Source organism: Bidens hawaiensis, unplaced genomic scaffold (assembly GCF_021521415.1).
Source record: "Bidens hawaiensis isolate Kalapana, Puna unplaced genomic scaffold, B.hawaiensis_p1.1 tig00000512_1, whole genome shotgun sequence".
Classification (NCBI taxonomy): domain Eukaryota; kingdom Viridiplantae; phylum Streptophyta; class Magnoliopsida; order Asterales; family Asteraceae; genus Bidens; species Bidens hawaiensis.
In genome coordinates, this window is record NW_027491033.1 from 4599901 (window position 1) to 4613701 (window position 13801).

Consider the following 13801-nt stretch of genomic DNA (forward strand, 5'->3'; position numbering starts at 1 on the left):
AGCTAAAGATGCATGGACAAAGGTGAGGATGAAAGTTCGTTCGAGCCAAAAGGAGAAATTTTGCTCCATCACTTTTGATGAAGGTAACGGAAACCTACGTGGCTATAGAGCAATATATTTGGCAATTTGAGGGCGGGATGCTGGGGCGACTCACAGGGGCATCTAACAACATGGAATGAAGAAGACGAAGAGGTTTTCAAGCTTTTAATGCCCTTTTCTCAACATAAAATTCCATATAGACTGATCAAATTCAAATACATGTACGGATACTGTACCAAGCTCATTCCTACACGATGGTGGTCACAAGGGGGTTGGCGTTGGTAAAGTAATGAGGTGGGGGTGTTATTTTTATGAAGCTTAGTCGGAAAGATGATGTGAAGATATGAGGTTGTGTGAAGAGCTTCCACAAAAAGCGAAAAAGGAAGCTAGACATGTGTAAAGAAGAGCACACATTACTTCTTTTATGCGACGAATCATGCACTCACACTTTCCGTTTTGTTAAAATGTTTGCGGGCAAGAAAATCGAACTGAATAAATTTTTTAAAATTAGTGTTGTCAAATTCACCCCCCCCCCCCACCCCATATCACATTGGAATAATTTAATTGGCAAGTGAAATTGTGTTGCAACTCATTGATGAAAATAAGTAAACTTAATAATCGTGTTAGATTTATAAATTGTAATGGCTAGGTCCTTGTATATTGTGTGAAATAATCTGTTAAAACCATATGACATTTATAACCCGCATGGCTCATTATAAGGAGATGTCCACAAATCACAATGTAAAATTGCAAAAGGTACAAAGTAAGAGTTGTAGAATCTAAAAAAAAAGGCAAACATGTATGTCTAGATAATTGACAAGAATGACGAACAAAATGTAACTTTAATTTATTGCAAGAAATAAACTGCTTCGAATGAAGAAACTCCATGACGAGTTGACCCGGGTGACTAGTTCGGTTGTGCCAAAAAGGAGAATCATTTGTTTAAGCGAAGCAAGCAATGGCAGAAGCATTGGAGGTGAGCGAGTAAAAATCACTCGTACTGTTGTGATGACTTAGGATCATGTCATCCTTGAAATCCTTAATTGAGAATCCAAAATGGTCTTCAATGGAAGTCTAATTATCAATATCGAATTTACGTACAAAAATAAGGTTTTTAATAAATTGGGGTTAAATAGAACCGATATTAGGTGTAAGGGTTAGATGGCATGGGAATAGTGGAAGATTCCCAACCCCAAACTGGAATTTAATTACCATTACTTACAAATATCGACGCCATTGGTGAATACGACGAAATAGTATTAAGTTTATCTAGGTCATATGCGAGATGAGAGGATGCACATGTATCGAGATGCCATTGATCATCATCAGAGTCCATGGAGAGAGCCTGAACAACATTGGCTAGTTGGGTTGTTCAAGTGGGTTTGTTTTGATTAATGACCTGGACCGACTGACTCCCGGATTGGGTTGCATGGTTGTTATTGGGCCGAGAAGTGAGTTTGGGATTCCAAGGTTGAGCCCAAGCTTGGGTTGGAAATAGGCAGGGAGGGAGAGCCCAGAAGGAGCACATTCTCAGTCAATCTCTCCATGGGAAAATACTTATGATCAGTTTCAATTTGAGGCACGCCATATTGAAGCCCGAGAAACCGTCTCACCCACTCCTCTGGCTTTCGCCGTTGTCACGTCTCAACCAATTGAATTCGTCCACTTGCGAGAACCAACCACTATCCAACATGGATCACTAACACTGCTGCTCTAATGCCCCCAGTCGGGACTTCAACAGAATTGACCGTTCCAATAGTTGTGGCCAAGGTCAGATCCAACAACGATAATACTCGGCCCAGCCACTGCCTTATGCTCCTTATTGGGCTCCTCCCTGCCCATTTCCAACCAAGATTGGGCTCAATCTTGTCCCAAACCCATTTCTCAGCCCAACAATATTACAACCCAATCTGTAAATGGATCGGCCCATGCCGATTTTACCGATACACACCCACTTGAACCAACCCAACTAGCCCATGTTATTCAAGCTCTCCATGGACTTCGGTGATGATATGTAGCATCTCGATACATGTGCATCCTCTCATGTCACGTATGACCTAGGTAAAAACTCAATATTTTTTCCTTGTGTTCACCAAGCTCGTCAATATATGTAGGTAATGAATTTCGGTTTTGGCTCCGAGATCCTCCACTATTTTCGCACCATCTAAACCATTACACCTAAAATTAGTTATATTTTACCCCAACTTCATTAAAGCCTTATTTACGTGCATAAATTTGATATTGATAATTGGACTTGCATTGATTTAACATTTTTTGGATGCTCTATAGGATTTTAAGGATGACATGATCCTAAGTCGTCACAACAGTACAAGTGATCTTTACTCGCTCACCTCCAACTATTTTGCCACTGCTTGCTTTTCTTCAACTAAAGTTTCTCCCTTTTGGTAGAACTGACTTGGGTACTTGGGACAGCCCATCATAGAGTTTCTTTTGTTTTTCATTCTTGTCAATCGTCTAAACATAAGTGTTTGCTTTTTCTCAAATTCTACGGCTCGCACTTTGTTACCTTTTGATATTTTACATTGTAATTTGTGGACGTTCCTGATTTTGAGCCATGCAGGTTATAAATATTATATGGTTTTAATGGATGATTGCATGCAATATACATGGGTCTATCCATTGAAGTTTAAATCTGAGACATTTACTAAGTTTACTTATTTTCACTAATACGTTGTAAACAATTTCACTTGTCAATTAATTTATTCTAGTGTCATATTAGGGGGGGGGGGGGGTAATTTTACAACCCTAAATTTAAAATTTTTGCAACTGAACATGATATTCAATTTCGGTTTTCTTGCCTGCACACATCTTAACAAAATGGGAAATCTGAGAACATGATTCGCCTTACATGAAATCATGTTTGCTCTCCTTTCCTGTGCCTCACTTCCTTCTTCATTTTGGGTGGAAGCTTTTCACACAACCTCATATCTTCACAACATCCTTCCAACTAGGCTTTATTAGAAAACACCCCCATCTCATTACCTTACCTACCTTAACTAGGGTTGTGCAACGAATCGCTGCTAGAACTAGGCCGGAACCAAAACCAACAAATGACTGAAAAATAAACCCAGTACCGGGCCTGTTATAGAAAATCGGTTTGGTTCCTAAATCGTTAAAATTGGTTCTCATTTACCGGTTATGTGGTAGAAGCAATTATATCGGTTATGTTATCTATCAGTTACAAACTTACAATTCAATAGATTATCCAAATTCTTATATTTGTAACAACACAAAGATAGTAATTTCTTATTGCCATCAAGATTGTATTGTTAGTTCCTTATTCTTCAAGGCACTGTCAAAAAATGAAAACTAAATTAATATAACATAGCTCATTATCAAGGAAGGAGATGAACACCTATTATACATGTGGATCGAATAGTTGCAATCGAAGCAAACACGCAAGAAATGAACACTTGTGTACCATTTGAAATTTCAATAACAGAAGACTTGCGATCAAACAATTGCAAGAGAAGGTTAGATTGGGGTTTTAATTAAGAGGTCATTGGTTTTTGTTAATTGACCGTCTGTCTCTTCGTTTTAGCTCGTGAATGTGAAAAGGCCATTCCAAAATCTGGGATTAAAAATATGGTTCAGTTTGGTTCGTTTTAAATTTCAGCTGTTTGGTTTTGTTTTCGATAATAAAAGTCATTACTAACAGTTTGGCCTAGCAACCGTTAAAATCGGACCGCGAACATGTTGTTGCTAACAGCTAAATAGACTCATTCTCATTTAGTGCTAACTGTTAAATTGACGACAGAGAGTGGAGATTGAGATGGTTTGGACATATGAAAAGAAGACAGACGACGAGTCCTGTTAGAACAGTAGAAAATATTAATATAGAGGGGAAGAGGGGTAGAGGACGGCCTAAATTGACTTGGGACGAAAGGATTAGGCATGTTTTGATAGACCTAAACCTCTCCGAGGACATGGTTGAGGATATGAATTCTTGGAGAAGTAGAATTGAAGTTAAGGATTTTTAGGAATAAACGATTACCCTAGGGCTTCTATTTTCCTTTTTTGTCACACACCATAATGATATTTTCTTTACATATATTATTATTTATTATTACTATTATTAATGTTTATATTACTGTTGAACTCTGATTTATCTGTATTACTTCATACATATGTACTTTAGAGCTGAGGGTCTCTCTGGAAGCCACCTGTTTATCCCTTTGGATAGATGTACGGTGTGCCTACGTCCCACCCTCCCCAGACCTTACTTATAGCTTTGCTGTTTGTGAGACTACACTGGGTATGATTGATTGATTGATTGATTGTTAAATTGACGACTTCTTATTAACCATTTGAATTGCACTTCAGCATGTAGACGCTAAAGATGTCGTCCTTGTGCTTCTTTCACTCGTGTATACGTAATTATTGATTACGGTAGTTGTTATTATATAGGAATTAAAAAGAAAGGAAGAGGCTGCCAAACGAGGTAATTTCATTTTCTTTTATTCAACTTCAGTGGCGAAGCTTGGACATACATGTCGAGGGGGGCGGACTCAATAATGTATAAAAAATTCATAGACTAGAGGGGGGCGGTCTCAAAATTTCGGTCGGAAACGGACGAATTTATACCATGTATAAAAATTTTCGGTTGAAAAATGATATATATACACTTCCGAGCAAAAAAAAACGATGCCGGGTTCAAAATTTCGATCGGAAATGGGTAAATTTACACTATGTATAAATATTTTCGGGCAAAAAGTGGATAAATTTACACTACCGAGCAAAAAATCGAGGGGGGCGGGCTCGTCAAAAATGGGTAAATTTACACTATGTATAAAAAAATTCGGCCGAAAAATGATAACTTTACACTATCGAGCGAAAAAACAGAGGGGGCCGGGGCCACCCTGGCCCAAGTAAAGCTACGCCAATCAACTTGCTTTGGATTTTAGTTCGATGATATGGTAAAAGTATATTGCCGGGGCACTAAATATGAACTTACTTATATATATACACCATCTATTTTGCAGCTGGGATTGTTGCAGAAAAAAAGAATTGGCCACCATTTTTCCCTCTAATTCATCATAACATTCCAAATGAAATCCCGCTTCATCTACAAAGAACACAATATGTTGCATTCACAACATTGCTTGGTACGTAAATTTGAAATTGAACTTGCAAGAATATATATACTTTTCTCATGAATGTTAAATATTGCTAAATTGATGCGTTCGTCACTTCATTGTGATAATTGATATTTTTAGCCTATTTTAGGAGTGTAGTTTTCATGACAATATGTTGAAACAACGGCAATGGGAAAATGGTGATTTAATGATGCATGGATGAATCGCAAACCGTCACATACCACGCATAGCTAGGGCAGCAAAACGGCTAAACTTAAACGCTTGTATGAAATATTAATGGAAAAATGTTGTGAGTGCCCTTTTTAAAATGCACATCCAGTTATCTAAACACCACTTGAAGACTTAAGACATTAAAGTTAAAAGGCTTTGTAGAATTTCAAATATATGGGCTTTAGATATGAATCTATAGACAAAAGGGTTGACCTTTCACCATTATTAAAGTGAAGGAGTTGAGCCTGAGTAATAAAATTTCATTGTGATGTTTTTTCAGGTATAGTTGTATGCCTCATATGGAATCTTGTAGCAGTCACTATGGCTTGGTTTAAAGGCGCAGGTTTAAAAATTTAACAACGAAACCGTACTTATTGCTATATTACATCTTAAGCACGATTATTGTTTCTCAATTCCCAGCCTTGGAAGTTTGGCTTCTTGTGGTTATCTACCTCATAACAGGAATTCCTGGGGCTTATATCTTGTGGTATCGTCCGTTGTATCGCGCTATGAGGTATAACCCTTAGGCTTTTATGTTGCTAGATATATGATCTAATTTTTAAACTAGAAAACAAAACCTTAGCTGTTGTTGATTACTTAATTTAATATTCATTTGTTGTTTTCTCTCAACAGGAACAATGGTACTTTGATATTTGGATTCTTTTTCTTTACATACAGTGTAAGTTTTCTAATTTTGCCTTCCCCATGTATATATTGTTTGTTTTGACATATAATCTTTTTGCTTGTAGTGTCACCTTTTGTTTTGTGTATATGCTTCTATTGCACCTCCTGTGATCTTCAACGGGAAATCTCTCACATAAGTTATCCTTGATTGATTGTTTATGATCTTCACGGATTTTGATATCTGGATCTACAACATTAACAACAATGACACATGACGATTGAGTTGTGTTTAAATGTTACAGTGGGATCTTCTCGGCGCTATATATTTTACCCGTTAATGGTGTGGTTGGAGTAAGTTTTTTAACTTTTTTGTTCTCTTTCAAATATTCATATTCCACATAAAACGTTACAAACCATTACATAAGACAAAGAGGGTCACTGTTTGTGTTGGCATTTGTAGTGTATGTACATGATTGGATTTGCGCTCTTTGCACTTGAATCATTGATAAGCATATGGGTGATTCAGGTTCTTATATATATACAACTCACATAGCTTGTTCTTGTTCTTTTGTCATCCATGTATTGTGTGCTATAAGTCTATTAATACATATGTTCTTTATGTATGCGCAGGATGTTTTTAGGTATTTCCGTAGCAGCAGAAAAGTTGAAGAGGTCAAGAATGATGCTAAAAGAACGGCTATGATGGTAGCATTAGGACACGCTTAACCATGGCCAAAAGGAGCAAAAGTTTAAGTTCTTTTTAGATGGTTTTAGATGTGCAAACTAGTTGTTATTAGAATCAACGAGGAGACCCAACATATATATGATTGACCTGTTGTCAATTTGATAGATAGATCCTTTTAACTGTTTTTCTTTTCTTTTGCTTATTGAGTTATGTAATAAAATGTTTCTTTTTTGCTTAGTGAGTTATGACATTTTAAAGCTATGATTTGGGCATGACCCAATCTTCTTTGTCAATAGCCATAGACCCATAAGAAGTATACAACGGCTGTATTTTGATACTTACTAGCCGCTTGGTACTATGAATGATTAACTATTAAGTTTCCTCATCAATTATGATTTTGTATATCTCTTAAGATGTTCTGTATGCATAATGACATATAGACTAATTATTATACAAATCAAACGTTTGAAGGGCTTACCTGAAAATTTTGATCATAACCACTTATGTTTTAAATAAGGAGTGCAGTATGATTAATGGGGGTCTTGAGAAGCTGATGTTCAATTCAATGACTGTATTTTACTGCTCCCGTAGTTTGAGTTTAAAGCTAAAAATAAGTATTAACTTCTTATTAGACTAATCTAATACTCATAATAAATGATTATTTGGCCAAGTGGGAGAATGTAAGAATAAATATAATATATATTTATTTATAAGGTCATTATAATCATTTATATAATATTAGATCAAAATATTAATTATACCTTATTATATATTAGTTTGGTAATTATTGATGTGTCATATTACCTTTAATTAACTAATAAAGGTTTTTCCTTGGCTGTATATAAAGAGAGATAATATTAACAAATAACATCATAACCTAATCTCACACACATACAATTTTTGTGTGCCTCCTTTCTCCTAAACCGAGTTCCTCTCAAGAACCCTAATATCATCCTTAACTATATCTCATAAAGAGGAACTCGATCAAACTGACAACTATGTTGTCTACATCATTCTCGATGCGGTTGTTACTCTCCATGTTATACACATATAATTATAGGTTTATCATATTATTCATGTTTTTTTTTATCACCATGAGAAATTGATCGACACTTATTTGTTGAATTTTACTTGGGTCCCAATAATGAGGCTGATTCGGATCAAAAAGGGACTGTAAGGTGGGAATTTTGCTAGTATATTGATAAGCAAATCATAAATAACCCAACTAAAGAACATTGTATTTTAAATGTATTTTCTGCTATGCAAACTAGTTAAAGGAACCGTGACGTACTGTATAGCCCTTTAATCCGCCGTATAACATGAAATGATCTCTCTTGAAATTTGTCTTTTATTTGTTTTGATTAATGAATCAGATATGTTGAGGTATTTTCGTAGAATCGTAAGTCTTGACTGTCAAGGGTTGACGAGTTGTCAAACATGTTTAGTTGTAATAAATGAGTTAGATACGTTTAACTTACGAGAACTTGAGTTTGGTTTGTATCGGACTTTATCTTCAAAGTTCAAACTCAACTCATGAGTAGTTAGTTTATTTATTTATTGTTTATTTATTTATTATTGTCATACTTTATTTATATGCATTTATAACCATATTATTAATAGCTATAACTTTTTATATAACATAACTAGTTTTAGAGCCCGTTTAACACACGGATTATCCAAATTATAAAATTACAAGTAAGAAAAATAAATACATAACGTATATGAAAAAATGTATTACATCTATACTTACATCTATACTATGTGTATATATAAATTGATTTTACTTATACTACAAAATGATTTTTTTTAAATGAACATAATAAAAAAGATTCATGTGCAAGCACGTGCCCGAAAACACTCTTTTTATTGAAACTTTCATTTTTAGTATCATATGTGTATATTGAAGAATTCAGGAAGAATGTTTCTCATACAATAGTAGTTCTGACCACTCAGCCTAAATACTGAAGGAGTGTTACATTTATTGTTATATTAATCAATGTACAACCCATAGAAATAAAGAAGAACATAATTTTATAATGACGAATATTCTTCAAGAACTATGTTTTTTGGAGCTAAACTATAAAACAAGATTTTGATAAGTTTGACAACATAAAAAATAGCATGTTAACACGTTCAATGTTGTGAATATTTTGCTTTTTTGAGTATAGATTTGCATAACATGTTCCCCATACAATGCTCTGATCGCCATTGAATGAAAGGTTAATGCTGACACAAATATTTCAAATTTGATACAAGTTATAAGCATTGATAGGCTTGGGGTGACATGTCGCAAGTGTTCACCATCTATTCTGAAATTGTAATAGTCGAGGAAAAAATAGTCAAATTACCAGATCATGAACCTTTTGAGTTTTTACAAAAATGTCCTCGAAAATAAATTGAAATCGAAATCATATTTAAAATTCTAACTTTCATACATTTGACGTTTTCAAATCGACACTTTGAACCCGTAACAAATTTGACGATAAATCTTTTTTGCATTCTCAAACTTTTAAAAATACTCAGATTTCTCATTTTGACCCATAACAAATTTTGAAAGTTTGTACCAAACAATCTATTTACCAATTTTTTACTGTAAAAACCAAATTTAAGTTTCACAAAACCCGAAACAATTCATTAAAAAAAACCAAGAAAATAAATATGATAAACTCTGTTATATATGAAAGTGATTGGTATATATTTACTAAATTAACCAAAAAAATATATAGTTTACTAAATTAATCGAAAAAATGAATTGATAGATTTAAAACATATATTTATAATTTATAAATTTATATGACAATTTACAATTTATAATAATAATAATAATAATGATAATGATAGCAATAGATGAATGGATTGATTTAAAAAAATGAATCAACTTTTAAGCATAGATTTATGATTTAATAATTAAAAAAATTATTTTGTAAAATGAAAGTATATTCGAGTCTTGTTTTTTTTTTCTTTATAATCTTCAACAATATACATAGTAAATATGTTAATGATAACATTTTAAATTACATATTCTTTTCAATTTTTAACAAACATGGTTTGTTGTTAATTTTTGAATATATAGTAAAATAATATGTTAATATTTATTTTTATTAAAATGTATAAATATAATATAAATAAAATGTAAAAGGAATGTAAATATGGACATATATTATTATCAATTAAGATTTGGAGGGAAAAAAGTTGTGAGGTTTAACCATAAACTGACATGTGTCATAATTATTTTACTTTATTAGAATAGGTAGATATATGTTAAATGTATTTAGCACAAATTAGAAAAGATTTAAGCTCCGACACACCTTTATTTTATTTATTTATTTTGAACAGCTAATTTGTTTTTTACATCTATTACTCCATGTCTCAAGCGAGACTAGAAGAATAAAACTCACGAGTCACAAGTCACAAGTCACAAGTCTCAACCATTTGATTGTATGACACCGGACCAAACTAACTTAATTTTATAAGTGAGCACTTATAAACATTATTCAAGCTTTATTAAACCCATTAAGATCACATCCCATTAAGAAACAAACTGAAGATGAGGTCTTTTCGTTTGAAAAATTACTAAATTTGAATTCTTCAATTCAGGGTGCTCAAGTAAAGCAAGAGCCTGATTCTCAAGAGGTTTTAAGTGATGGTGTTAAGAGTTTCAGTGAACAACCACCGAACAACCCGAAAACGAAAACACATAAAGAAACAAGCTACAACATCGGCTCTCGAAAGAGCCGTGCGCAAATGTGAGAAGTGTTTTATCAAGTGAAAAATGATACCAAGAAACTCAAACTCTGATATTGTAACCCGAAAACGAAAACAAAGAAAGAAGCAAGCAACAACATCGGCTCTTTCGCAAATGTGAGAAGTGGACAACTGAGGATGAATTAGGCTAGGGGCGACGAGCCCCATGTTGGTAAAGAATTTTCGCTTTTTATTTGTTATTTTATTTTGTTGGCAATGTTATAAAATAATAATCAATCATTCTAATATCGTTGGAAAAGCATTTGTGAGAGGTTTCATAATACAATGGGTAGGGGAGAATACCGTAACCCTGACGTGATATCGTCCAAATGGAGGGAAACTCATCTGAAGGTTGAAAAGTTTGACGGGATCCACTAAAAGAATTCCGATAACCTAAAAGTTGTATGAAATGGGAACGTCTCGTTGATAGGGGCCACCAAAATTAGTTTAAGCCGAGCTTATACAAGCTTGAGCCCAAGCACCAGCTTTAAATTAGGTTTGTTTAATAAACGAGTCAAAACTATATATACTATTGTGAGGTTTCTACAATTTGCTTGTTTCATGATATTACAGCTACAAGTAGTTGACAAAATTGGTCATTTGATGATGCCTAGCCCTGTGTAGTTTATCATTTGTATCAAATATATTGTTCATCTTAACCCAAAAATGCTTTGATCACACTAATATCAATATGCATACAAGAAGGAATCACAAGTAGTAATCAATCAACCTATTTAAACAGACATGAGTAAACGGCTCGGGAACAGAACGGCTTTTGCTTTAATGGCCAAATACCCGTTTAAACAAACAAATCACCGTATACGACTCACATGAGCAAATGGCTCAGGAACAGCTTTTCGGGTAGCCTTAGCAGCTGCCACTTCCGGGCTCCCAAAAACATTCCAAAACCTCAATGTCTCATCTCCTGCAGCTGATGCAACCGTACATCCATCCGGGCTCTGGAAACATATCAAATTACAGTTAGCTAAACACCAATATTCAACTTCAAAAACAGATATAATAATTACAGTAACTGGTTTTAACTAACTATACCTGCGCCATGTAAAGAACTCTGGACGTATGCCCTGTAAGCTCCGCCATTTTAACCATTGACGGATACTTCCACAGAGTCAACTGGTTCTGACTAAACCCATGTGAGCTCAACAGCTCTCGCTCATTCTGGTTCCACAAAAGCGCGCACACCTGGGAACCCGTGTCCACTGAGTTCAAGCACGCACCCGTGTGCGTGTTCCAAAACTTTATACACTTGTCACTGCCACCACCACCAGAAGCAAGAAGATTACCCTGAAACGGGCACCACGCAAGCGCTTTAACCGCCGCCGTGTGGTCCTCCAGCCGGTGAAGCCATCGAGTGGGTGAGTTAACTGAAGCCGCTGATCGGTCCCAAATGTGCAGGAGGTTGTCGTTGCCCCCACTGGCTAGCTGTTGACCCGAAGCTGACCATTTTAACCCGCAAACCTCTTGGTGGTGACCGGAGTATGTTTCCACTATGTGTGATCTTATTCTGACGTCGTTATTTACGATCTGAACTTGTCACTGCCACCACCACCAGAAGCAAGAAGATTACCCTGAAACAGGCACCACGCAAGCGCTTTAACCGCCGCCGTGTGGTCCTCCAGCCGGTGAAGCCATCGAGTGGGTGAGTTAACTGAAGCCGCTGATCGGTCCCAAATGTGCAGGAGGTTGTCGTTGCCCCCACTGGCTAGCTGTTGACCCGAAGCTGACCATTTTAACCCGCAAACCTCTTGGTGGTGACCGGAGTATGTTTCCACTATGTGTGATCTTATTCTGACGTCGTTATTTACGATCTGACCGTCCATTCCTCCCGTTGTGAGTATGTGGCTGTTCCAGTCCATTGATCCGACCCGAGACTGATGGCATCCCCTCAAAATTCTCAACTGTTTGTTTAAAAAAAGTAATTAAATTTCAAAAACAATCACAACAAATATTTCTAATCATAAAAGTTTTACAAAAGTAGCATACCAGTTTATTAGAGGTTGAATCCCAGAGTTGGACATCAGAACTGTTTAGACCGACTGAGATGTGGCGACCGTCCGGAGCCCACTTGACACTCGTGACCGGGCCCGCATCATCATCGACAGTAACGAGTTCTGATGTGTTACCATCTGCAGCATCCCATAGATAGACTGTATGTCCCAGGGCAATGGCAAGAACATTGGCGCTTCCCCAATCTAACAGATTCAAGTAGTAATCGTCTTGGATATCGGGTGCATCAAGTGTTCTTTCAGAAGTCTGTTTGTAATCAAATGAAACAACATTGTTAGGGTGGCTTTAAACATAATTTTGAATGTGATTAAAAATTGGATCTTGTGGATGATTACCTGAGGGATGTATCTCCGGGCTTTTGCTGGTTTGGGCTGGTGGATTGAAGACCAGTCGGTTTGAAGGGGTTCGGTTGGTGTAGGAGGCTTGTTCCTGAAGGCTAGGATCCTGGTTCTGTTCATGTTGAGGCTTTCTGCTAACTGCTTCCTGTAGGAATCCTTAGACGGTGAGGTACCTGCAACTGGATTCTCCTTACCTTTATATGTTAGCATGTAATTGGCGTAATCGAAATCCATGGCTGATCTATTTGGGATAAATCGGTCCAGCTACAACATAAACAAACAAAACACTAATTCAGTAATCAATTCATCAAATAAACCAAAAAAAAAAAAACTAATTCAGTAATTGAATAATCAAAATAAACAAACAATACACATTACACACTATCAAATAAACCAAAAAATAATAATAAAACTAATTCAGTAATTGAATAATCAAACAAACAAAAAAAAGCCCTAAATCAGTATCAGTTCATCAAATAAACAAAAAAAAGCCCTAAATCAGTATCAGATCATCAAATAAACAATAAAAACCCTAATTTAGTAATCAATTCATCAAATGAACAATAAAAACTCAAATTCAATAATCAATTTATCAAACAAAACCCTAATTATTCACAAAGAAAGACCCTAATTAACTAATCAATTGACATACGTTTTCACGAGAAGTCTTTCTATGAAGGAATTGGCGTCGAGATGAAGGTGACTTGGTGACTGAAGAACAACTTACAGATCCTGCATCCATCACGTTAGTAGCAACAACAGACAGATATATGTATACGTATACTAATATTCAAATCAAAGATAATAAATGCAAATTAACAGAAATTAATCAGATTGAGAAAACCGTAGTCGAAGCAAGAAGGAAGAGCTAAAGAACATGATCAGATGGTTGGAGATTGAAAGAGCGATTGTGTGATTAGACAGTGAGAATTTGGGGTTTATTTATATATCTATCACATACAAACTAGGGTTTACAGAATTTGGGGGGTGACGGTGAAACTAACGGCTAGTCAGTA

The 13801-nt window shown here is 35.4% G+C and overlaps 2 protein-coding genes across 2 annotated transcripts; one reads left to right on the plus strand and one right to left on the minus strand.

The window, feature by feature from the left end:
- The first annotated feature begins 997 nt into the window (after nt 1–997).
- On the plus strand, nt 998–6938 carry LOC143630432 (secretory carrier-associated membrane protein 1-like). The gene is made up of 7 exons (XM_077099447.1): nt 998–1015; nt 4468–4501; nt 5043–5165; nt 5647–5709; nt 5787–5880; nt 6000–6045; nt 6116–6938. The coding sequence occupies exons 1-7, from the start codon at nt 998–1000 to the stop codon at nt 6185–6187; spliced, it is 450 nt and encodes a 149-aa protein (XP_076955562.1). The 3' UTR covers nt 6188–6938.
- A 4170-nt stretch (nt 6939–11108) lies between these two features.
- Nucleotides 11109–13556, minus strand: LOC143634554 (cell division cycle 20.2, cofactor of APC complex-like). The gene is made up of 6 exons (XM_077102597.1): nt 13438–13556; nt 12783–13049; nt 12424–12693; nt 12183–12338; nt 11473–11898; nt 11109–11378 (listed from the first exon to the last, which is right to left on the minus strand). The coding sequence occupies exons 1-6, from the start codon at nt 13525–13527 to the stop codon at nt 11232–11234; spliced, it is 1356 nt and encodes a 451-aa protein (XP_076958712.1). The 5' UTR covers nt 13528–13556; the 3' UTR covers nt 11109–11231.
- Between the last annotated feature and the right edge of the window lie 245 nt (nt 13557–13801).